This window comes from Lycium barbarum, chromosome 10 (assembly GCF_019175385.1).
Source record: "Lycium barbarum isolate Lr01 chromosome 10, ASM1917538v2, whole genome shotgun sequence".
Lineage (NCBI taxonomy): Eukaryota > Viridiplantae > Streptophyta > Magnoliopsida > Solanales > Solanaceae > Lycium > Lycium barbarum.
The window spans coordinates 122,986,443-123,010,132 of record NC_083346.1 but is presented as its reverse complement, the minus strand read 5'-3'; the positions used below and the strand labels follow the sequence as shown (position 1 = coordinate 123,010,132).

The 23,690-nt window shown below is 35.1% G+C and overlaps 3 protein-coding genes across 5 annotated transcripts; 2 read left to right on the top strand and 1 right to left on the bottom strand.

Moving 5' to 3' along the window:
- Positions 1-1,017: 1,017 nt before the first annotated feature.
- On the top strand, positions 1,018-6,556 carry LOC132614192 (oligopeptide transporter 3-like). Its single transcript, XM_060328593.1, has 6 exons — positions 1,018-1,563; positions 2,340-2,437; positions 3,605-4,174; positions 4,729-4,984; positions 5,067-5,249; positions 5,714-6,556. Exons 1-6 carry the CDS (start codon positions 1,075-1,077, stop codon positions 6,329-6,331), a joined length of 2,214 nt encoding a protein of 737 aa, XP_060184576.1. The 5' UTR covers positions 1,018-1,074; the 3' UTR covers positions 6,332-6,556.
- A 426-nt stretch (positions 6,557-6,982) lies between these two features.
- Positions 6,983-13,599, bottom strand: LOC132614193 (peptidyl-prolyl cis-trans isomerase FKBP16-3, chloroplastic). Of its 2 annotated transcripts, XM_060328594.1 has the most exons (7): positions 13,453-13,599; positions 12,736-13,034; positions 10,715-10,798; positions 8,918-8,967; positions 8,454-8,502; positions 8,250-8,324; positions 6,983-7,346 (listed from the first exon to the last, which is right to left on the bottom strand). In XM_060328594.1, the coding sequence occupies exons 1-7, from the start codon at positions 13,481-13,483 to the stop codon at positions 7,227-7,229; spliced, it is 708 nt and encodes a 235-aa protein (XP_060184577.1). In that variant the 5' UTR covers positions 13,484-13,599; the 3' UTR covers positions 6,983-7,226. The 2 variants fall into 2 exon arrangements, with proteins under 2 accessions (XP_060184577.1, XP_060184578.1); XM_060328595.1 differs by lacking the exon at positions 10,715-10,798.
- An 848-nt stretch (positions 13,600-14,447) lies between these two features.
- Positions 14,448-20,129, top strand: LOC132614780 (uncharacterized). Of its 2 annotated transcripts, none has more exons than XM_060329309.1 (8): positions 14,448-14,626; positions 15,792-15,880; positions 16,933-16,996; positions 17,473-17,550; positions 18,562-18,638; positions 18,729-18,795; positions 18,870-18,977; positions 19,807-20,129. In XM_060329309.1, exons 1-8 carry the CDS (start codon positions 14,555-14,557, stop codon positions 19,843-19,845), a joined length of 594 nt encoding a protein of 197 aa, XP_060185292.1. In that variant the 5' UTR covers positions 14,448-14,554; the 3' UTR covers positions 19,846-20,129. The 2 variants fall into 2 exon arrangements, with proteins under 2 accessions (XP_060185292.1, XP_060185293.1); XM_060329310.1 differs by having other exon boundaries at positions 14,449-14,626; positions 19,816-20,129.
- The last annotated feature ends 3,561 nt before the right edge of the window (positions 20,130-23,690 follow it).

Here is a 23,690-nt window from a genome sequence, read left to right as displayed (position 1 = left end):
TAGAAAAGTGTGTTATATTGCTTATAAATAAAATTTCACCAGAATATCGAATAGAAAGTTAGAAAGTATTACACTATGTATTCAACTGTATAATACTGGCCAGGAGTTTAAAGAAAGAATCAAATTAATTGGAAAGTTCAAGAGAATCAAATTAATTGGAAAGTTCACTCACTACAAGAAAAAATATATCTGGCAACAATTTTTTTTTTGTTGTCATAGATTGATTATTGTTGCAAAAAGTACTTTTGGCAATAACAAAAAATATTTTGTTGCATGAACTTTTCCCAACGACTGTTATTGCAACAACGTGCAACAACTTTTTTTTTGTTGCCAAAAGTACTTTTTGCAACAATAATTAATACTATGACAACAAAAATAAATTCTTTGGCAACAAAAAAATCATTTGCCAACAATAAAATTAAGTTATTGCCAAATGTAAAAAATTTTGTTGCGATTTCTATACTTTCTTGTAGTGACTTTAAGAAAAAGAAAAATAAACTATAATTCTAATTGAAACTTGGGAGGAATCCAAAGAGTTGACTGCTTAAAAGGTGACTTATGAAAATAATGAAATAAATTACTTTTTTTTAATAAGAGAAAAATCACTTAATTGTTGATAATGGTATAATAAAGTCATTTTTCTTTGTTTTGTAGCAAAATAATAGCTTTACTTGCTATATCACACCAACTATAGTATATTAACTGAGAAGTGTATTTCCAGTCACAACATTTGCAGCCAAAATAAAAACATACAACCCAACCATTTTAATTAATATAGAACTATCGACCCGTGAACCCGACCCATATTTATGAAAACAAGATTTAAAGAGTATATTTAGTATGTTACACATAACTTTAACTTAACATGCGACGTTCTTAAACGTTGTATTCGATCAAATTAAGACATATAAAATGAAACAAACTACTTGACAAGTGTGGCCCAGTGATCATAACTCCACTTTCCTCCCACAGCTTATAAATACACAACAACAACATCAATTTACACAAACTCAAGTAACTATCTAGTAGTAGCAGATAGTACAATTCAGTTGAGAGTATCTAAATAACAGTTCAATGAATTCAAAAACAGACCAACCATCAGCTTCACATGAACAAAGTTCATGTTCAGTAGAAGAAGTTTCTTTAGTAGTCCCTGAAACAGATGATCCCAATATGCCAGTAATGACATTCAGGGCATTGTTTCTTGGCCTAACATCATGCACAATCTTGATTTTTCTTAACACTTTCTTTATATTCAGAACTCAACCTTTAACTATTTCAGCTATCTTAATGCAAATTGCTGTGCTTCCTGTTGGGAATTTCATGGCTGCAACACTTCCTATGAGGAAATTTACCTTATTTGGGAGATGGGGTTATTCTTTTAGTTTGAATCCAGGGCCTTTTAATGTTAAAGAGCATGTTATTGTTACAATCATGGCTAATTGTGGTGTGTCCATTGGTGGTGGTGATGCTTACTCCATTGGAGCTATTACTGTCATGAAAGCTTATTATAAGCAGAGTTTGAGTTTTCTATGTGCCCTTCTAATTGTCTTGACCTCTCAGGTACTCATGTCTAATCCCATGTTTTTCTTGGAATATGTGTATTTCTCTATGAGAGTATCGGTTTCTGAATTGAAGTGTATGACTATCTCATAAAAAAAAAAACTTAAGACGGTTAGAAAGATCACTTTTTAACTATTTAATGGTGGAGCCAAAAATTCGGACAAGAGGATTTTAAAAATACAAAAATGCCCACGTCTGGAATTTGAACTTACTTCTCTTATGTTAAGGAGGTTTCAATTGAATTCCCTCCCATGCATGTGGCTCCGCCAATGCCTTCACATGCGGTGTTAGTTTTTTTTTTTTTCATTGACTAATCATGTGGAATTAGAGGCAGAGGTAGGATTTTGAAGCTTACGGGTGGGGGATTCTAATCTACTTGAGTTACTGGTTCTAAATTAATAATTTGAACATATTCACTGGATTTTTTCAGACAAATACAGCTTTGGACCAAAACTACTAAGTTCGGGCAAACTCGTACCCTATATTCTAGCTCCGCTCCTATGTGAAAGTTCTTTTTATAATGAGTGACGATTAGACTTGAATTCAAGACCTTTGCTTGTCTATTACCACATTGAGTATGGGACGGTCTTATCTAAACGTTTAAACAGTTAAAGAGAGCACATTTTTAATTACTTAATTAAGTTTTCAACATTCTGGTAATATACACACAAAATAAATTGTGAAGTTCCAATGGTCATCATTAGTTGTACTTTCCTTGTGTCCTTTAATTAACCAAAAAATCTATCATATGTGAAAAATATGCACTCATCATGCAGATATTGGGGTATGGATGGGCTGGAATGTTGAGGAGATATCTGGTTGATCCTGTGGAGATGTGGTGGCCTTCAAATCTTGCTCAAGTGTCTTTGTTCAGGTTGGCCTATGATGAAATTCAGTTCTTTAGTGAAGGTATAATAATCACCAAAATATAATTGGTATAAAAAATGCAAAAGAAAGTGCTTCTTGTTAACTCTAAAAAACAAAATATAATTGGTATATAAATTGCAAAAGAAGTACTTCTTGTTAACTCAGAAAGCTATAGTATATTAGCTTTCTTTGTTAATGGAGAGTTCCATACTTGTAGCTAGCGTTTGGCCATAGATTCCATTTTTTTTTTTTTTGAAAAACTTGATTTGGGTGAAATTTTTCAAGTTTTGAAAATGTGTTTGGCCATAGTTTTTCAAAACATATTTCACTTTTTGTTTTGAAAAACATGAAATATTACTTCTACCCATAAGTTCTAAAAATTATCAAGAATACACAACCATACAAAACATACATATTTGCTACTCCCAAATTATGCAGCACATGATATTTTAATAACAGCTGCTAATAACACACTTACTAGCTACTACAATTCAAATTATGATACAAGTGTTTACAAATCTGAAGAAAAATTCATACAAATCAAGCAAAACATTAGCAGATCTTAGCAAATTACCTTCAAAGTTTTATCTTCGCAATAGATTTCTATAGTAGTTCGTTCACTTTATAGAAGAGACTGCTTTAGTTGTGGAAACATGGTAGATATGGCTTTATGGAGGAACATGGTTGATAGAACTAGTTGGGTCATAAATAGATGAGGCTTTTTAATAAAATACAAAAGTTTGGGGTAGTTTTTAGAAGTTTTGAAATGGCCAAAACATAGATCTTGGCCCAAAAACAGGTTTGAGCCAAAGTTTGGGATTTGAAGATTTGTTTTCAAAATCTGGCAAAATTTGATGGTCAAACAAAGATTTGAAAACAAATCTTTAAAATATGCTCCCAAAATCTATGGGCAAACAGGAGATTAGTTCTTTCTTTGTATTTGTTATTTAAAATATCAGGCCAATGTTGCTCGTATCCTCCAACCGGCTTCGCACACGTGTCGGATCCTCTAAAATTGCATTCTTTTTGGAGGTTCCGACACACTCCCAACGACATGTTTTAAGGATCCTCGCAACATAGATTTTAGGCTATTTCCTTTTGTTTCAAGACATAATCTTGGTACCCCTTTTTTAATTTTGTATCTAATCTTAGCTTATGTTTTATGACTTCATAGGGCATTACATGAGAAGGAACCACAAGCAAGAGGCTTGACAAGAATGAAGTTTTTCCTTGTATTCATGGCAGCAAGCTTTGCATATTACACATTTCCAGGCTACCTATTTCCCATTTTGACATTCTTCTCATGGGTGTGTTGGGCGTGGCCGCGCAGTATTACAGCTCAGCAAATCGGCTCTGCATACCACGGACTTGGCGTGGGCGGCTTTACATTTGATTGGGCAGGCATATCAGCATACCATGGCAGTCCATTGGTAACACCGTGGTCCTCCATTCTGAATGTTGGCGTTGGTTTTATCATGTTTGTATACATCATTGTTCCTCTATGTTACTGGAAGTTCAACACGTTTGATGCGCGAAAGTTCCCTATCTTTTCGAACCAGTTGTTCACATCCAGTGGGCACAAGTATGATACCACTAAGGTCTTGACACCACAATTTGATCTCAATGTTGCTGCTTATGAAAAGTACAGCAAGCTTTACCTTAGTCCTCTGTTCGCCCTCTCGATTGGATCGGGGTTCGCTAGGTTCACAGCTACCCTCACACATGTTGCATTGTTTCATGGCAGGTTAGTCTCTTATAACGAGTTCTATTTATTCTTGCTTCTCTCATATTTTTCACTTTCATGGAAGCTTGAAGCAATTTTCAGCTATTTAGGATTTGTTTCTTATTCTTGCCTTGCAAAGCAAACATTTTCCTCTATAGAACTAGCACCTCTAAAAGGGGTTCAACTGAATCCCCTTTTATTGGAAAATCGTTCTGTGCAAATAGGGCAAAAACAATGTTTTTCCATATATATATATGAATTTCTGAATCCCCTTGACTTACTTTAGGTCTCAAGTTTGAAACTTTTGAATCCCCTAGTAAAATTCCTGTCTCCATCACTGCATACAACATATGGCCTGTGTAGAAGAAGTATGAAGGTTTCATTATAGTAGGACTAGGCTATAATTGGAATTGCAATATGTTATAAATATGAATACGACTAAAGATTTCCATGGAGACACGTGAGTTTTTGTAAGAACTTTTGGCATCAATTTAAGGCATACTTGACATGGTAAGTAGAGAAACAGCTTAAGTAAATCTGCAGAATGACAAACCTGCTGTATTTTTCCCGGCCAGTGATATTTGGAAGCAAAGTAGAGCGGCTGCGAAGAATGTGAAAATGGACATTCATGCAAAGTTGATGCAGAGTTACAAGCAAGTACCTCAGTGGTGGTTCCTCGTGTTATTGATCGGTAGCATCGCCCTGTCGCTCATGATGTCTTTCGTGTGGAAAGAAGATGTTCAGTTGCCATGGTGGGGTATGCTCTTCGCCTTTGGTCTTGCTTGGCTTGTTACTCTCCCTATAGGAGTCATTCAAGCAACTACAAACCAGGTGAAGTGGACACTCTTGCATTTGCTTTTGAACATCGTGATATTTGAACTGACATGTTGACGCCACCGGTACTACATTGCAGCAACCTGGATATGACATTATTGCACAGTTCATAATTGGATATATCCTCCCTGGAAAACCAATTGCAAACTTGCTTTTCAAGATATACGGCCGGATTAGTACCATTCATGCTCTCTCTTTCCTGGCTGATCTTAAACTTGGGCACTACATGAAAGTTCCACCAAGATGCATGTTTGCAGCTCAGGTTTGTGTCACCGAGTCTATGCTTGATATCTTTAAGGGTGTGCTTGGTAAGAAGGAGAACATTTTTTGGAAATTTCCCAGAAGAAACTTTGTCTCACCGTCTACTATTTCAAATGGACTATCGAAAAAAATAAGCAAAGCAAGCCATTTTTCCCGTTTTAATGGAAAGTATCAAGGCTACCTAGCATCAATATTGTCACTATCATCACTATCGATCTCATCAAGAAGAAAACCTTTAAGCTTGTTATCCAGGAACTTGGTTAGAAATACCGTAATGAAAGGAACATAGGAGTTTGTTACTAGGTATTTGACCAAATAGGATCACCCAGTTCCTATAGAACCTTTGGTTGTCAGATAAAAGTCATTTTCTGGAAAATGTTTTCCTTCATGCAATACACATGCTAAAACCAACATGTCGAGCAACGATGTTTCTGATTGCACATTTTATGTCTGCTTGATTTCCAGCTTGTTGGGACACTTGTTGCTGGAACAGTCAACCTAGCAGTTACATGGTGGATGTTGGGCAGCATTGAGAATATTTGTGACATCGAGGCTCTTCATCCTGAAAGCCCTTGGACATGTCCTAAATTTCGTGTCACATTTGATGCTTCTGTCATTTGGGGTCTAATTGGACCAGAGAGGCTGTTTGGACCAGGAGGATTGTACAGAAACTTAGTATGGTTATTCCTCATTGGAGCAGTCTTGCCAGTACCTATCTGGATACTAAGCAAAATTTTCCCTAAAAAGAAATGGATCCCATTGATCAACATACCTGTTATATCTTATGGCTTTGCTGGAATGCCACCAGCTACTCCGACGAATATCGCTAGCTGGCTTATTACTGGAATGATCTTCAACTTCTTCGTGTTCAGATACAGGAAAGGATGGTGGCAGAAGTACAACTACGTTCTGTCAGCTGCCCTGGATGCTGGAACAGCGTTCATGGGCGTTCTGTTGTTTTTCGCGCTGCAAAATGAGGGGAAAAACTTGAAATGGTGGGGAACTGAGTTAGACCACTGTCCATTGGCATCTTGTCCTACAGCACCAGGTGTTATTGTGGAAGGATGTCCAGTTTTCAAGTAGTCAACAAGGAACAACCTTTGATCAAAGGCAAGTTAGTTTGGTCTTAACAAAAGTCTGGTGCAATTCTAGACCTAATACTAGAAAAATTCAAGCTGTTAGAGCTGAGATAGTTAATTATTTTCTCGAGTCAAGTATGTGAAATGGTATTATTTGCAAAAGGAATACTTTGTTACCATGTATAATTAAGTGTCTATCTCATTTGCAAATAATAATATTATTCCTTTTTGTCCCAATCTATGTGGCACTATTTGATTGAGCATGAAGTTTAAGAAGAAAAAAAAGAATACTCTTGAGACTTGTGTAAAACAAGTCGTAGATATTTGTGCGATTATAAATTATCTCATTAAAATGAAAATTTTAAAGTTAAATTATTTCTAAATCTAGAAAGCTAACATTGTTTTTGAGACAGACTAATAAAGAAAGAGTGTCACGTATAGCTTAGCTATACCATAGCTATGAGCCACAAGTCTGACTTCTAACAGTCCATTGAGCTAATAATTAAGTTGCACGTTATCATAGCTCAAATATTTAATTTTTACACAGTCAGTCGGTGCATAGAACTTAAACTCTTAAATAAAAGCAATCAAGACGTAGCCAGTTTGGTAAAATGGCAGCAACATGGATAGAGTATTTCAAATGGAAGAAACTAGATGAAACAAAATAAGAGCAATGATCATTAACATTTCTTTGTCATGTGTATATTCATGTACAACATATGCTTTATGAGCACATACAAGAGCTAAGATACAGTTGCAAAACTGGACTGTATACAGCAAAGAAATGAGCATATAATAGAGACATACAGTAGGAATAATGACAGTAATTAAATGAGCCTTTCCTCAGCTTTATAGATACATGCCAAGGGGAAAACAATACAAAAGAAATGTAAAATTGATCACTCTTCGTCAAATTCAAGGCCTGGTATGTACTCCAAACTCACATCGAATATCACGGGACTATTAGGAGCCACTCTTGGCCTTCCAGGAGCCGATACCAGACCTTTCGGAAATGCCAACTATTCAACAGAAATATATCAGAATTAGTCTATAAAAGATCTTCATTAATCTGGACTATTTCAAGTCAATTGCCAAGTATGGAGTAAAGTGTGAACCTAAAATAGATAGAAGGTAAGCCATTGCATATATGAAAGGTTCACCCCCAAAATAGTACTTGGCATCTCCGAAGACATTGTATTGAATAGTTGCTCATCGAGCAGAGAAAGTTAAAATTCATACAATAAGGATGCAGATATAAACAACTCATTGAGGATAACAAATAAAAAAACTATTCGGAGCCATTTGTCTCTGGAATTATTTTACCTTTTTCCCCCTTTTTTTTTTATATATATATTTTGTTTTATGCAAAACAGCGTTTTGGTTATACATTGGACTGATTTTTTGAATTTCTTTTCTGAAGATGAGTTTCAAGTTTGAAAAAGTTGGTTTGACCAGCTTTTCAAGTGAATTTTATCCATTCACAAAATGTCAAACTTTCCTTTTTTAAGTTAAATGAATGTCCAAACACAACTTCAATTTCTAAATACACTTTTTCAACTTAACTTCAAATACTACTTTTTTCATAAATCTCATTTTTTATATCCAAACGCCTACTAAGTATAGTTTTGAGAAAAGTGAAAGCTTTGAAGGGGATTGCAGACAGCTGCTTATTTGCATAACAGGCTAGACATATATATTTTCTTTCTTTTCTCAAATAAGAAACTAAAGTGCTTGCTAAACCTGTCAATCCCATAGAAAAGCTTTTACCTCTGCTTACCGGTTTGATAATTATTAGTTTTTCTCATTAGCATATTGTAAATTCTCCCGTGGACCGGATTTTGGGGGAGCTTATTGTTCACTTGAAGAATCAGACTCCGAACAGCTGTTTGTGAAATGAGAAATTCAAAAGGCAGAGAACTTACAGATCCAGGTACGTAGAGTCGACGTTTTCCTCCCACTTTCATGCTCAGTATCCCTTCATCAAGTCCTTTGACTACCTACTCTAGCCATTGAAATTAGTTAGTCACGTATGAACTAACCAAACTATGAAATCTAATTCTTCACCGCTATTACCATTACTGAAGTCATGACATCACAAATTTTCATGAACATGTACTAAAGCTCACCTGGTCAGCGCCTACACGGAAAATGTAAGGTCGACCTTTCTCCAGGGAGCTGTTAATTCAGAAATAAAAAAAAAAAACTTGCAAAAGTTAGATTTTTGAAGAAACACTAAATCGTAAACCTCATTTATCCTAAATGCAGAATAAGGAAGTCATGCGTGTTTTGAAAGAAAGGAGAATCAGACTTCTTAAAAGAGAAATGTCAAGTTATTTTAGGGATATAAGGCATATAAACACACCTAAACTATGGCAAAATTGCCAACTACACACTTAAACTATACGGGGGTCCTATGACCCCCTTGAACTTATTCTTATCGTATTATTTTTCCTTTCATTAATTACCTGATAAAGAAAATAAGTTAAAATGTAGCATGTGCAAGCACGCGCTTATTCAAAACTAAAAAAGCCAAAGCTCACAATTTTGTAAAATAGTCGGCAACCAATCAGAGTATGATCAATGTAATGACCTGTCAAATATTTGTCCTGAGGGAACCATGGCAACATAATTTGCAGCTACCTGTCATCATCAAGCAAAATTTGACTGATCAAATAATGAATAGAATAATTTGAATAGAACTTGCATGAATGAAGGAGCCAGATATCTTTTGTTCCACATGATAATTCAAAATCTATTGAAGGATCTCGTCCCCCCCAGCCTCTATCTCTCTCTTGGTGGAGGTACAAGAAGAACCTTAAAAATAATGATGCATCGCTTTGAGTAGGATACTCTTTTCTCAAATTTTTTGCATGTCCTTTTCTCCTCAATGCCCTTCAAGTTATTTGTGATTGAGAAGAGGAAGCATCATAAGATACTGGCTTTACAATTAATTTCCAAATCACCAAGGGATCGCTTGGTTGCTGGCAAGGCCAGCTCCGGGGCCAAGCAAGCGAAGCGGCCGCTTTAGGCCGCGGAGAAGTTTAGGCCGCAAAATAATCTTACATCATTTATATAGCTATTTTTAATTTTAATAATTGTTAGTATTATAGTTGAAAATTATTATTATTTGTGATTTTTAACGAAGAGTGATTTCCATTTGGGTGGTTGCACACGTGATCTTTTTAGGCCACTTTTTAAATTATGTCTCATTGATTTAGAGGGTTAAATTTATCTAAAAGAAATTCATCCAATATATTTTCAATTTGTCCCTTTCTAGGAGGTTGTTTAGTAAATGGTCCTCTTTCGATTTTCTTGCAATTTAAGAGTCTTTTAAACCGCGGTCTAAAGATTCCTTTTGAGAATATTACAATTTTTATGAAAAAATGTTAGATCACGATTTAAAATTTTGTAAGTTATTGCAAAACGTCAGGCAATAGTTTATGTTTTGTTTGCAAAATTGAGCTACATGTGGACAAACATGTGATCTGAATATAACATGACCTAAAGGGTATTTTCCGGGGTTATTATATTTGCATAACTTTTAAGAATAGGAACAAAATCTAAATAGTACCTCAATAAGAGATCTTTGCGTAAATTAACCACTACTTTTAAAGACGAAACTAGCACAATGGTTAACCGTGACAGAATTTAAAAAACGATTTCAAAAATGGTCATACAGTGCCAATAATCCAATGTGAGCTTGTCTATGGTCTCTGAAAATTTATATGAAATTCATCCATACTATTTTTTAACTTTATTTTATCTAATTTTAATCCAAAGTTTTCACTTTTTACTTTTTTCTTCATAAACGTATACATCATTTTTTGTTATTCATGAATTTAATATGTCAACTGAAAATCTAAGATGATTATTCTAAACTCAAAAAATATAAGAACAAAATAAATTAATTACGTTGAATCTCATAAAGCAACAAAAATAAGCTTTAAATTTAAAGCCTCTTATTAGAGTTTTGCTTTAGGTCACAAAAATTATTGAGCCGCCCCTGGTTGCTGGCTAGGAGGTGACTTATTCATGTATTAAATCCTGCATAACTTCTACCGTGTTTGGTGGTACTTTTTTGCTATGTATAAAATTCAAAACACCAAATACGATGTTTGGTTAGCAATTTAGAATCCCGCATAACTAATACATGTATAAGTTATAAGGAAATCTAAGTATTATTTTATGCAGGATAGAAGATGGAAGAACTAAACCGTGCATAACTATCCCTACATAACTAATCCTACTAATACCTGCATAACTCTAACCAGCAACCAAATGACCCCTAAGGTAACCAGCTAGTTTGGTGAAGAAAAAGTTTATTGCACCATAAATCCTCCTCCACTTTTACATAAGAATCGAAAGTATCGGACATCAGGATACATACCTGGAAACCAACAGGGGGACTAGGGCCTCTACCAACTTTGATGTCCTTATACTGCAAGCCTGACTCAGTTGTTACCATAGGAACCTTCATTTATGAAAAAAGTATACTGTTACTGGGGCCCTCAGGCTTCTGATAATAAAGGATATGCTTGTTAATGATGAATCAAACATAGCCTCCTAAGTTGATGGATTTTCTACTAAACCTCATATGTAAACCATGGTTATAAAATTTCAAGTAAATGATGAATTTTATAGCAGATTCCAACTAGAAATATCTCCGAGAAAGATGATAGCAAGGAGGCTATTTCTGTTGAATTTGTTAGACCAGTTTGGGTCTTGTTATATCATTCGTCAGCTAAGTGCCCGACAAAGACTATCTGAATAAATGGCACTCCTAATTCATGCTAAATTGCAACTTCACTGTTGCAAGAATCTTTAGACAGGGGCAGTGAGAATATCAACTTTTGCAAATCGATGCATGCATATAGCAATTGCATGTCCAACTAAATGGATTTCAAGTCACTAAATCCAAATCGTCGTTAAGAATTCACCATATACTATGGTGATATACTAAATTAAAAAAAAAGATTTAGGATAAGATAGAAAAACGTTGAATTGGAACATATACTGGATTTGGTAGGACTTATACTTGCCATGTCCAAGTAACAGAATGGGATGAATAAATAACCTAAGACAGAATGGGATAATATGTACCCTAAGTGCTTTTGGTTATCTAAATCTATGTAAGAAAAGTCAACAGAAACTATCTTCTAATTTAGATGACTTTGCAAAAGGAACATAATCTCGAATAATCTCCTATCATTCCAGAATATGGAATGATTCTCGCAGGATCTTAACAGGGATACTCGAAAAGTAAGGACCAACATAATTAGTAATGAACTCCGATGCACGAAAGCTGAAAATTAATCATTATGGTTTTAATTTGTCAACAATCTCCGTTACAGTGGGAGTGCAATAATTCTTTTTTTTAGAGTATGAACCAAATGCAAGGCGAAGAACTTCTCTTGAAATTTGCATTAGTCTGGCAGATGGAAAGCACTAAAATAGTAAATAAAAGCCGTCCATCACATCGAATTATAAGGCCACCAGTAATTTCCTTCACAAGGTTCTTTTCCACACAAAAGGTTTGTTGTTTATTTGTTCAAATCCGCCACCATTTATATTACACAATTTTCATTTTGGGACATCCCAAAGTATTTAAAATCATTCCGCTCATAATATTATCTTATACTATTTTCACAACTTTCAAGAGTTCAAAGTCATTTAACTGTTCAGATTTTAAACTTTAATTTTGATGCTTGCTCTATTCAAGTAAACTTTCAGTCACTGCTTTAGCTCAAACTTCTTTCCTGCATGTATGCCCCCGCAAGACACACTATAATAAAAGGTAAAATTTGATAGGCGATGTGTTCAATCAAATGGATGATTTTATCCCTAAGAATGGATCCTATACTACCCCCATAAACTGAAAATCTATCACTCCAATTGCTATATTAAGATACATTTAAAGATTAACATCTAAAATTACTCATTCACTCATATGTCGTTATGTAAGTTACGATCTATGTTGTTCGGACCCTAAAAAATTGTTGCCGCACCCTGTCGGATCCTTAGAAAATGCATAGCTTTTGAAGGATCCAACACCTGGCGGTACTTTTTAAGAATCCGAGCAACATAGGTTATGATGGAAGGAGTAGAATAATTGACCACAAATACCACTCTCTTTTATGTGGGATTATTTTCTTATTAGTCTGTTTCAAAACGAATGATACCTCTCCCAGTTTAACTTTAAACTTCTCATTTTCACCGTTACTAACAAGCTTTTATTGCCAAATAAATCTCATAGCATATTTAAGATCACAAGTTTCAAAAGTCAGTCTTTCTTTCTTAAACTCCGTACCTAATCAAACTACGCCACATAAAATGAAACGGGAAGTAAATAAATGACAACAAATATTAAGAGTTTAAAAAATGAGAGGGAGATAAATAACCTCACCATACATTTTCAAGCTCTTTCTCACATTCAGCATCACACAATTTTGGTTTTTCCTCTGGTGGCAACCCAGCTGCCTCAGCATAACTAGAACCCATCAAGAAACTTGAAGCCACACAAAACCCAAACCCCATTAACAAGTCTCTACGCTTAGTTATGTTGTACCCTTCAGCTTCTTCAGTAGTACCCATCAAATTTGCTTGTATCCGCAATAAAGAAACACATTTCCTTGTAACCCCACTTCGAATTTGGGTTTTTCCAATTGTTTGATGATGATTCTTGGACACATTTGTAGAAAAGATTGAACCTTTACATACAAGATAATAGCATAATGAGGCAAAAAAGGAATTTTTCAAAAATATACAACCTAACATAATATATTACAACTACATAGCCTTATTTTCAGTATACATTCACATAACCAACCTTTTTTTCTTCACCACAATGTTTATACACACGGTATACAACATTATATGACACTATACAAACATTATACACTTAAAGTAAACAATGGTCTGCCTTGTATAAAAGTGTATAATAGTATATAATAGGTGTTTAAGGAAAAACTGGACTAAACCGGGTAATTAAGAAAAAACTGGGCTAAATCAGGTAAACATTTTCTCCCAGTAGGCATAGAGAGTAATTTTTCCAAAAAATTAACTGTAAAAGCAAATGGATTGAAAAAGGGAATTATTTTAATGCTGTGAAGATTAAATAGAGCTTACTGAGTGGAAGTAGAAGAGATGTTGATGCCATAGTTGTGATAATTCTATTTGGATTTTTTTAGCAATCTGTTATCATCAGTTTGCTAGTAATGAATGAGTGAATGGATAATGAAATAAAAAAAATATATGATTTTTATATGGGCTGCTTTTGAAGTGGCAAATTAATGTTAAAATTAAATATAGTTTGGTCCATAAAGTTTGGTCTCAATGGGGGTACAGCCCACTTAGGTACATTTTGGAGTTACCATAAAATAAAAACTATTGTAGTATCATAAAAGCTATTTTTTTTTTAATTTCCGTCAAGTATTTAATAAATTCTAGTGATTAAATTCAATAGGAACTTATATTAAAAGGTGTAATTTTTGCAATTTCTTTTATTTTGGTCTAACTTTAGTGTTTGGTATTATGCGTGTATGCAATTTTTGGTGTCTAGTATAAATTGATGTTGTGGTTTTTAGATTTGACGAGACTTTATTAATATTTCTAGTTAACTCTTTTTATCCCTGTTATTTCCATTGAATCTAAAATCCAAAGTTAATTGATTATATAACAAAGACCAAAAATATCTCATTTTTTGATGAAAATAGAGAATGAAAACTCTATTGTTAGATCTAATTGAAACTTACAGTTGAAGGTGTAGTTTTCGCAAATTTTGTTATTTTAGCCTACTTTTAATATTTGGTGCAATAGTATATTTTCAGCGGAAAAGAGCCAAAATTATCCTGAACTTTGAAAAATAGTTCATTCATACTCTTTGTTATACTTTAGGACCAATTATACTCTTACCGTCATACTATGGGGTCAATTATATCTTATGTCAATTATATCTTATGTCTAACAGCTGTCACGTGGCATCATCCCAGTCCTTCAAAATTATTTTTTTCTCAAATAATTTTTTACCTACTAAAATAACTTAACACGACCCGATTTTTTTTCAGCCAAGGGTAATGGGTTGGACTCTTTTAAAACTACCCAAACATAAAGGACCATCTTTTTCATTTTCTCTTGTATCTTTGGTCTTTCTTTTCAATTTTTCCTATGAATAACAAAATCTGAGAACACTACAGTAGTGAGAGATCTGTGAAGAGTTGAAGGAAAAAAGATGATAAGTGTAGGGAAGATCAAACAGTACACAAATGTCCTTGAGAAACCCCTTAGCAAAGGCAAACAAGAGGTACACTTTCTTTTTCCTCTTTTCAATTTTTTACATCTTTATATCAAGAAAGAATAAACTCAATTTTGTGTTCAATGTTAATTCAAGAAAATAAAAAAAGAGGGTTCTTTTTCACTATAAAATTTGATCCATGTTACCAATTTTGAATCTTTTTTAGCTAGAGGGGTTTTTTTTGGGGGGGGGGGGGGTGTGTGTGGGGGGGGGGTATACTTTGAAGACTAGTGATAAGTGTAGGGAAGATCAAGCAGTACACAAATGTCTTAGATAAACCCCTCAGTAAAGGCAAACAAGAGGTACTTCTTCTTTCATTTGTCAGATTTTTACATCTTTATATTAAGAAGAAAACTCAATTTTGTTCAAGAAAATAAAAAGGAGATCTTTTTCACTATAGATCCTACTGAAATTTGACCCCATATGACCAATTTTAAATCTTTTTAGCTAGAGGTAGTTTTTCTTTCATTGTTCAAGTTTACATCTTTATATCTAGAAAAAAACTCAATTTTGTTCAACGAAAAAAAAGGGGGGGGGGGGGGGGGGTGTTCTTTTTTCACTATAAACCCTGATGAAGTTTGACCCATATTACCAATTTTAGATCTTTTTAGCTAGAGGTACTTCTTTCATTTTTCAAGTTTACATCTTTCTCAATTTTGTTCAAGAAAAAAAAAATTGGGGGGGGGGGGGGGGGGGGGGAGGGGGTGTCTTTTTCACTATAAACCCTAATAAAATTTGACCCCGTGTTACCAATTTTAAATGTTTTTACCCAGGGGGAAGAAAAAAAAAGCTTTTTCACTATAGATCCTAATAAAGGGCAGCCCGCTGCACTAAACTTCTGCTATGCGCAGGTTCGGGGAAGGGCCGGACCACAAGGGTCAATTGTACAGCCTTACCCTGCATTTCTGCAAGAGGTTGTTTCCATGGCTCGAACCCGTGACCTCCGGTCACATGGCAGCAAATTTACCAATTACGCCAAGGAATATGGACCCATGTTGCCAATTTTAAATCTTTTTAGCTAGGGGGGAGAAAAGGAACAGTTTTTTTTTTTCACTATAGATCGTAATAACATTTACCCATGTTACCAATTTTAAATCTTTTTTAGCTAGAGGGGAGTGGCGTGGGGGTGAGGGGGGATATAATTTTGCAGATTAGTGATTGAGGTCTTTTGCAGGTTAGTTTGAGTGGTTTTGCTTTCTTGTTTTCGGAGCTTGTTCAGTACAATCAGACTCAAGTGGACAACATTACTGAATTAGAGCGAAGGTGATTTTCAAGAACTCTGTTATTTTGTTGTTGTTGTTAATTTGCTCTTGTTTTGCTGAATTATGATGATTCATCATGAAATGAGCTTCAATGAAGAAATAGCGATTCATATAGTCGACCCCAACTTGTTTGAGACTGAGCCGTAGTTGTTGTTGTTGCCTTTGTATTGCTGAAATTAGAGGGAAATTGACTTGTATGTCTGTGGAACTTAGAGAAATACTGGTATTTGAATGGACCCGAATAGAGCAAAATGGTTATGGAGGAATCGTACACTGACTATTTTGGAGTTGAGGCTTAGTTGGTTGATTGATCATTTTACATTAGTGTTGCTCTACGTATTTGAGATGCCCTTTGTAGTTCTCTTATTTGACTGTTTCTTTTAAATGCTCAAGAGTCATTTCAATGGTATAATGTCAATATACAAAAAATAAAAATTGGCATCTCAATGTTATTAGTATCAAATGAAAGGGAGGATCAGATATTTTAACTGCTTGTACGCCATGGTTGATACCTTTACGTCCATTTTCTTGAAACCTTTCCTTATCAAAGGAATAAAGTTGTATCTTTTAATATAATGGTGGTGTCCGTCTAGCTTGTGCACATAGATTATTCCATTGGGTGCCTACTATGTCCTACCACTACCAGCACAAGTGTTGGGTGACTCTGCAGATGGGAAAAAGTCACCTACGAGTAATATTTTGTCTTTGCTGGGATTTGGTCTCGAAGGTTTGTACCCATTTCATTGACCACTAGGCCATACTCTTGGGTGCAAAAAGCAAAATTGATATTTTTGCTGACACCTGTACTTGCCGTGGAAATATAGGGGATTTATACTTGACAAATGCTCTGATCATTTTAAAAAGGAATTTAGAGAAGAGTTTGAATATCAGTCTAACTGCTTAAAGTATCAAATGATAAGAAGAATCTTCCAGGAACTTGAGCTTAAATTTTTCTGTCCTCATAAGTTTGAAAGAGTTTTTGCTGTTGCCACAGATTTCACACTGGTTTTGTGAACTCGATCTGGTGGATATTAATGATTTTATGGAAAATAGGTTGGAGGATGCTGGATATTCTGTTGGAGCACGGACATTGGAACTCCTCTGCCATAGGGAAAAGGTATTACTTCAACTGCAGTTGCCACTCTTATATGTTGCTTCTAACTTGTTCACTTAGAGCAACTCCATTTCTAGATGCTAGATATCCGTTGTCAGATCAGTAAATCTTGACTAACAGATAATTCTTTGAGCCAGTTATTTCCACTTAATCTATGTGGCACGGAAATCTATACTTCTAGCATATTTACTTACAGTAATTTTGAATATAATCATGTTTACGTGAAATGAGAAATGTTTTTCAACCATGGTCGTTTGATTTTGACAATTTAGTATGGGAAACTATAGAGGAGAATATGATTTCTAGTGCTGCTATCACGGCAGCTTTACTAGGTGACGAATGCAATATTACATAAAATCGGATAAGTTACTTTCTAATGTTTGAGCAAGCAAATTGTGATGTTCATTTCTAGTACTAGTTGACAAGCTTTATTTTCACAGTGGAACAGTGATTGTTCTAAAATCTTCATAATGCTGCAGGGAAATAGAAGGGAGACACGACTACTGGGTATATTATCATTTGTACACAGCACAGTATGGAAGGTTTTGTTTGGGAAGGTCAACTTCTTTTTCTTCTTTCTGTCTTCCCCTTTTTTGCTTAAACACCTTTCCCATCTATCTACGAATTTCCTAATTTGTTTTCTTGGGGGACTGTACTTTAGCTTTCTCTTGTTTGGTGTTTATATGTATGTTTGGTTTTAGGCAGTGGGGTGGGAATGACTGCAAATTTTTCAGTGCAAAAGGAGAAATTAGAAAAGCTTGAAACTAAACTTTAGCACTAATACTTCTCACATCATATAAATCAAACCCTTCATCCATTGGAAACTAGTTTGGACTGGCTTTACGAATCCGCTAAATATGAGAAAAATCAATTTTGGGGTTGGAGGAATGCCTCCTTTTGTCGCTCAATGGATGCATTAACCTTTTTCAAGAAAATAGGGAAGCGAAGGAAAGGATTTTAAAGTTTCTTTCACTATGCTTGGTTTGGGTGAAAGAAGAGGAAAATTACTTTCCCATTGGACCCACTCAGAAAAATCTTATAATTTTTCCTTTGCTCTACAAATCTTCTGTAAAATAAAAAGAGAATGGAGATACTTTGAATCCATTTTCGCATGGGATGAAGACATTTTCCTTTCTTGAGAAAGGTCCCATGGTACTCATCAAAATTGTTTCAAAATAAAAAATTATACAACAACAACTACGCCTCAGTCCAAACAAGTTGAATGTCTCTACAATCAATATTTTTCAAATTTACTGTATTCGAAGTTTTAACATTCTCCTCTTTACTTGTCTCTACAATCAATATTTTTCTCTTGAATCCTGGTTGATATTATCTCTTAATTTGTTTTGAAATTCATCATTAATTTATCTACTTCCTCATTACAAGAGATATTCCATTTTGTCAAAAGCTAACAAATGGTTTCAGAGTTCTCGCTTGGTGATTAGAAGCGCGTGCTTTTCCTTTGTGTTATTGTGTATGTATAGGTTCAGCCGCCCCTTACCTATTCCTCTAACACAACATTGTTGGACGGTTGAACTAAGTGAAACATTTTCGTTCTTGTATACCAGGTTGCTGACTCACTTGAGAAAGGCACTGAACATGAAGATGAATATATGATTAGTGAGAAGGAGCTCCTTGTCAATAGGTGATTTTTACTGAAGCATTGCAAATATTTTCTATTGTCTACTTGCTCTTGTAACTCTTATATTTCATTTTTGGCGGATATGCATTTTAGATTCATTTCAATTCCAAAAGATATGGGTGCATTCAACTGTGGAGCTTTTGTTGCGGGTATTGTAAGGGTAAGAACATTATCAGCTTTGCTTTGTCTACTGGTCCTGAGAGCTATCATTTATTTTCTTTTTTCTTCTCAAAGGGAGTTTTGGAAAATGCGGGTTTCCCAGCGGTAGTGACAGCTCATTTTGTCCCTGTGGAGGGGCAGCACCGACCACGGACAACAATTTTGATAAAATTTGCTGAAGAGGTAAATCACTGCGATCTTTCCGCTCAACTATACCAGTTGGCTTCTCTACTGAGTTTTTAAGTGCCGCTGATGCAATTAGCTGCTCCTCCTAATTTTATGTGAACTTGTTTGACTGGACACCGAGTTTAAAAAAAAAAAAAAAAGACTTTTGGAACTTGTGGTGTTAAAACATGACATTTGTGTGGCTATAAAATAATGTCATTAAGGATAAACTGCAAAGTTTAAAGCTTATTGTTTTGAAATATAGAGGTGTCATTCTTTTTGGAACATACTAAAAGGGAATTAGTGTCACATAAAATGAAGCAGATGGAGTAATTCTTTACGTGACGGTAGTATTAGATTGTTAGTCATCTCTGCGTGAAGCCAAGGTCGGGTCAGTTGTAAAATGGCCATTTGCTATGATAATTGCAATTTTGATCCCAATGTAAATTCAGATCTTAGTCCTTCTAATAGTTGACTAAGCACATTTAACCTTAACCTAATAAGAATGTGTCTTTGGTCTTTGGTCCCTCTCTATATAAGAAATTTGTAATGTTTAGACTATTTTAGAATTGCACAACGCTCAAATATGGAGCAACACTACGAATTTAAGCACCTAATAATTTATTAAATTTGTGAAGATTCATAAGTAGATCCTAGAGGCATCAAAAGTGCTCTTATCAATAAATTGAAGGTTAAAATGCAAATTTCCCCAAAAAATGAAATAGAAGAAAGAATATTATGACTACCACAGTGCACAGAGTAAATTTCATCTTTTACAAGTTCTTTTTTTTTTATTATTGAGATTCTTGAAAAAAGCTTGAGTAGTGCTTCAATACTGATGATACAGCCTGTACAGGTACTAAGAAGGGAAGCAACACTAGGTTGATGGTTATTTGTCATCATATTTGGTGCAAATTTTTGAACAACATTATGATGAGATGACAAATGAAAGATCCTTTGATTGATAAGGTTATTTCCATGTCAATCCTAAGATCATACAATTGCCAGTTGTGACATTATTTGCTATGGTATATTTGTTTTAACACATCCTTAGGTTCATCTTGACAAATTGTATCAAACAACAAACATTTTTCTTTTTGGTGTATTGTAAAATATTGCAATTTGGAACGTGATTTTAATTCCATGTTGTCGACTTGCTACTGGTGAAAAGTTATTTGACCCGAGTTTGAGTTGGAGAGTTCAGTGTTTTTTTTTTTTTTTTGTGGGTTTCCCACCCGTCTGTAACTTGCGTTGGAGCCAGACTAAGACTAATTCAAATTCGCTCTGGGAAGCTCTGCTTTGGGGCTAAAGTACTCCTACCAAAGACAATTATATATCCGGGTTCTAACTCGAGACCCCTAATCCAAGTCACAAGAAGTCATGTCATTGCGAGTAAATGGGGATGTTAGGATTAAATAGTTTTTAAAAAGAGAAGATGTCATTCTTTTGTGAACTGTTTACGAAAAGAAAGTCACATAAAATTGGACAGACGGAGTACGTTTAGCATGGAGCTAAGGTCCAAGATATGGAAGAAACAAATGTTTTCACGACTCTACCACTCAGGCAATCTTGTTCCATTTTATTTACTAAGACGACTAAAAATCAAGTTATCACTTTTTTCTTTCCTTTTTCTAGTTCTTCCAAGTGCCGGATAATCCCAGGGTTGTGGGTTTTCAAACTCAAAACTTGTTTACAAACCAAATTGTGACAATTGACCAGACATGGCTAGTGCAAATATCTGAACACATATTTAGTGAAGGTAGATGGAAAATCAGAGTAAAATAAATGTGATGAAAATGACATATAATATCTAAAAGATGGAACACAGAAACATCATCAATTGGACTTGGATGAGGACTATAAGGATTAGTTAGTTCCAAGTTCCACCAGCAACAAGACAGCAACTTATAAGTGAGAAGGGCATGATTTTACCGTTTATAAGCGCGTTTAGTTTAATCAAGTCTTTTACGGTTTTATTCATAGTAATTGTCAAAATATTCTTCCTGGTAAAACATTACTTTTGATTATATCTCTATTCTATTTTCTGTCTTTCGTCTTTACATAATATATATATATATTGAAGGAAGATATTTTATTGAAAAACTATATGAATCTCTCAGTACTCTCGACAATCTCCACCATATAAAATAAATAGCAGCAGCCCTATTTATAATAGTATAAAACCTACTTTAACTCAAAACAGGAAAACCTATTCCTATACTAATTTGACTATAAATCCTAATTGGACATGGATTAAAATATCAAATCCTAACCAATTTTTGTTTCCTACAATTTTGAATTATTATTTCCAACATTCTCCCGTAATTCAAAATTGTATATCTGATTCTTGATGCACTTGTCACTATCTTCCAATCGTTGAAGCACTTATTTCCAACCCATCAATTGTTGAAGCACTTTCTCTTCAACTGTCACTCCCTAACTTCCAATTTGTTGAAACACTTTTTTTCAACCTTCACAATCGTTGGTGCACTTTCTCTCTAACATTCCAATTTGTTGATGCACTTTCTCACCAACCTTCAATTATTGAAGCACTTTCTCTTCAACCTTCACAATCGTTGGAGCACTTTCTCTCCAACATTCCAATTTTGTTGATGCACTTTCTCATCAACCTTCAATTGTTGAAGCACTTTCTCTTCAACCTTCACAATCGTTGGAGCACTTTCTCTCCAACATTCCAATTTTGTTGATACACTTTCTCATCAACCTTCAATTGTTGAAGCACTTTCTCTTCAACCTTCACAATCGTTAGAGCACTTTCTCTCCAACATTTCAATTTTGTTGATGCACTTTCTCACCAACCTTCAATTGTTGAAGCACTTTATCTTCAACCTTCACAATCATTGGAGCACTTTCTCTCCAATATTCAATTTGTTGATGCACTTTCTCATCAACCTTCAATTGTTGAAGCACTTTCTCTTCAACCTTCACAATCGTTGGAGCACTTTCTCTCCAACATTCCAATTTTGTTGATACACTTTCTCATCAACCTTCAATTGTTGAAGCACTTTCTCTTCAACCTTCACAATCGTTAGAGCACTTTCTCTCCAACATTCCAATTTTGTTGATGCACTTTCTCACCAACCTTCAATTGTTAAAGCACTTTCTCTTCAACTTTCACTCGTTAGAGCACTTTATCTTCAACATTCCAACTTGTTGATGCACTTTCTCGCCAACTTTTTTTTTTTTAACTCTCTTCTCCAATTTTTAGAGAAGATCGTTCCTTCCTCTTGTGCATATTCGTTTACACCTTTTGACACCTGCAATGTTTTTTTTTTCAATCATTCTCAGCATGACTGTTTTTCACATGCATATTATTGGCCCGGCGTGTTCCAACAAAATCATTGGCCTAACGGGCGGCATATATGGGTTATAGCCGCCCGCCAGCAGCGGAAGCTCTTTTATTCTTTACCAGGATCGTAGAGGCTCTGATACCAATTTGAAGGAAATAAAAATACTCAAAGGAATAATATGAGCACAGGCGGAAGACTTAACAATGGCTATATAGAAGAAATTTATCAAACTAGAGAGAGAAGGTAGGAGACTTTATTTAATAACTCAAAACTCTTGAATCTCACTACAATGAAAATATGTGACATAGCATCCCTATTTATAATACTAGAATCCAAAATAGACTAGGACTAGAAAAACCTATTCCAATATGGATTTGATAAATAAATCCTAACTAGACATGAATCAAATAAACTAAATCCTAATTCAGTATGAATTAAATAAATACCAAATATCAATCCTAAACAACTTTGGATTAGTAATCTTGGTTTAATTCCAACATATGAAGGAAATAAAAATACTCAAAGGAATAATATGAGCACAGGCGGAAAACTCAACAACAACAAACAACAACAACAACCCAGTGAAATCCCACAACGTGGGGTCTGGGGAGGGTAGAGTGTACGCAGACCTTACTCCTACCAAGGTAGGATGGCTGTTTCCGAGAGACCCTCGACTCAATAAAAACATAAAAAGAGGTCAGATACGGCTAAGAGATTCAAAGCGATATGGAAATGAAGTAACGCAAGCGACACAGATAACATAGAATAATCAAAGCACAGGAAATAACAGATAATAGCATAATAGCATAAATTAGAGCACAAGAAATTATACTACGATAATGCGACTATTAATAAGGCAGGGTAATGAGACTATCTACTAGCCTTCTACCCTAATATGGGTCCTCCAAACCCTCCTATCTAAGGTCATGTCCTCGGTAAGCTGTAACTGCGCCATGTCGTGTCTAATTACCTCTCCCCAATACTTCTTTGGCCTACCCCTACCTCGTCTGAAACCATCCATGGCCAACCTCTCACACCTCCGCACTGGGGCATCCGTGTCTCTCCTCTTCACATGCCCAAACCATCTCAATCTCGCTTCTCGCATCTTGTCTTCCACCGAGGCCACTCCCACCTTGTCCCGAATATCCTCATTCCTAATCCTGTCACTCCTGGTGTGGCCACACATCCATCTCAACATTCTCATCTCAGCAACTTTCATCTTTTGAACGTGAGAAACCTTAACTGGCCAACACTCCGCCCCATACAACATAGTCGGTCTAACCACCACTTTGTAGAACTTTCCCTTAAGTTGTGGTGGCACCTTCTTGTCACATAGCACTCCGGAAGCAAGCCTCCATTTCATCCACCCTGCCCCAATACGATGTGTGACATCATCGTCAATCTCCCCGCTGCCTTGCAT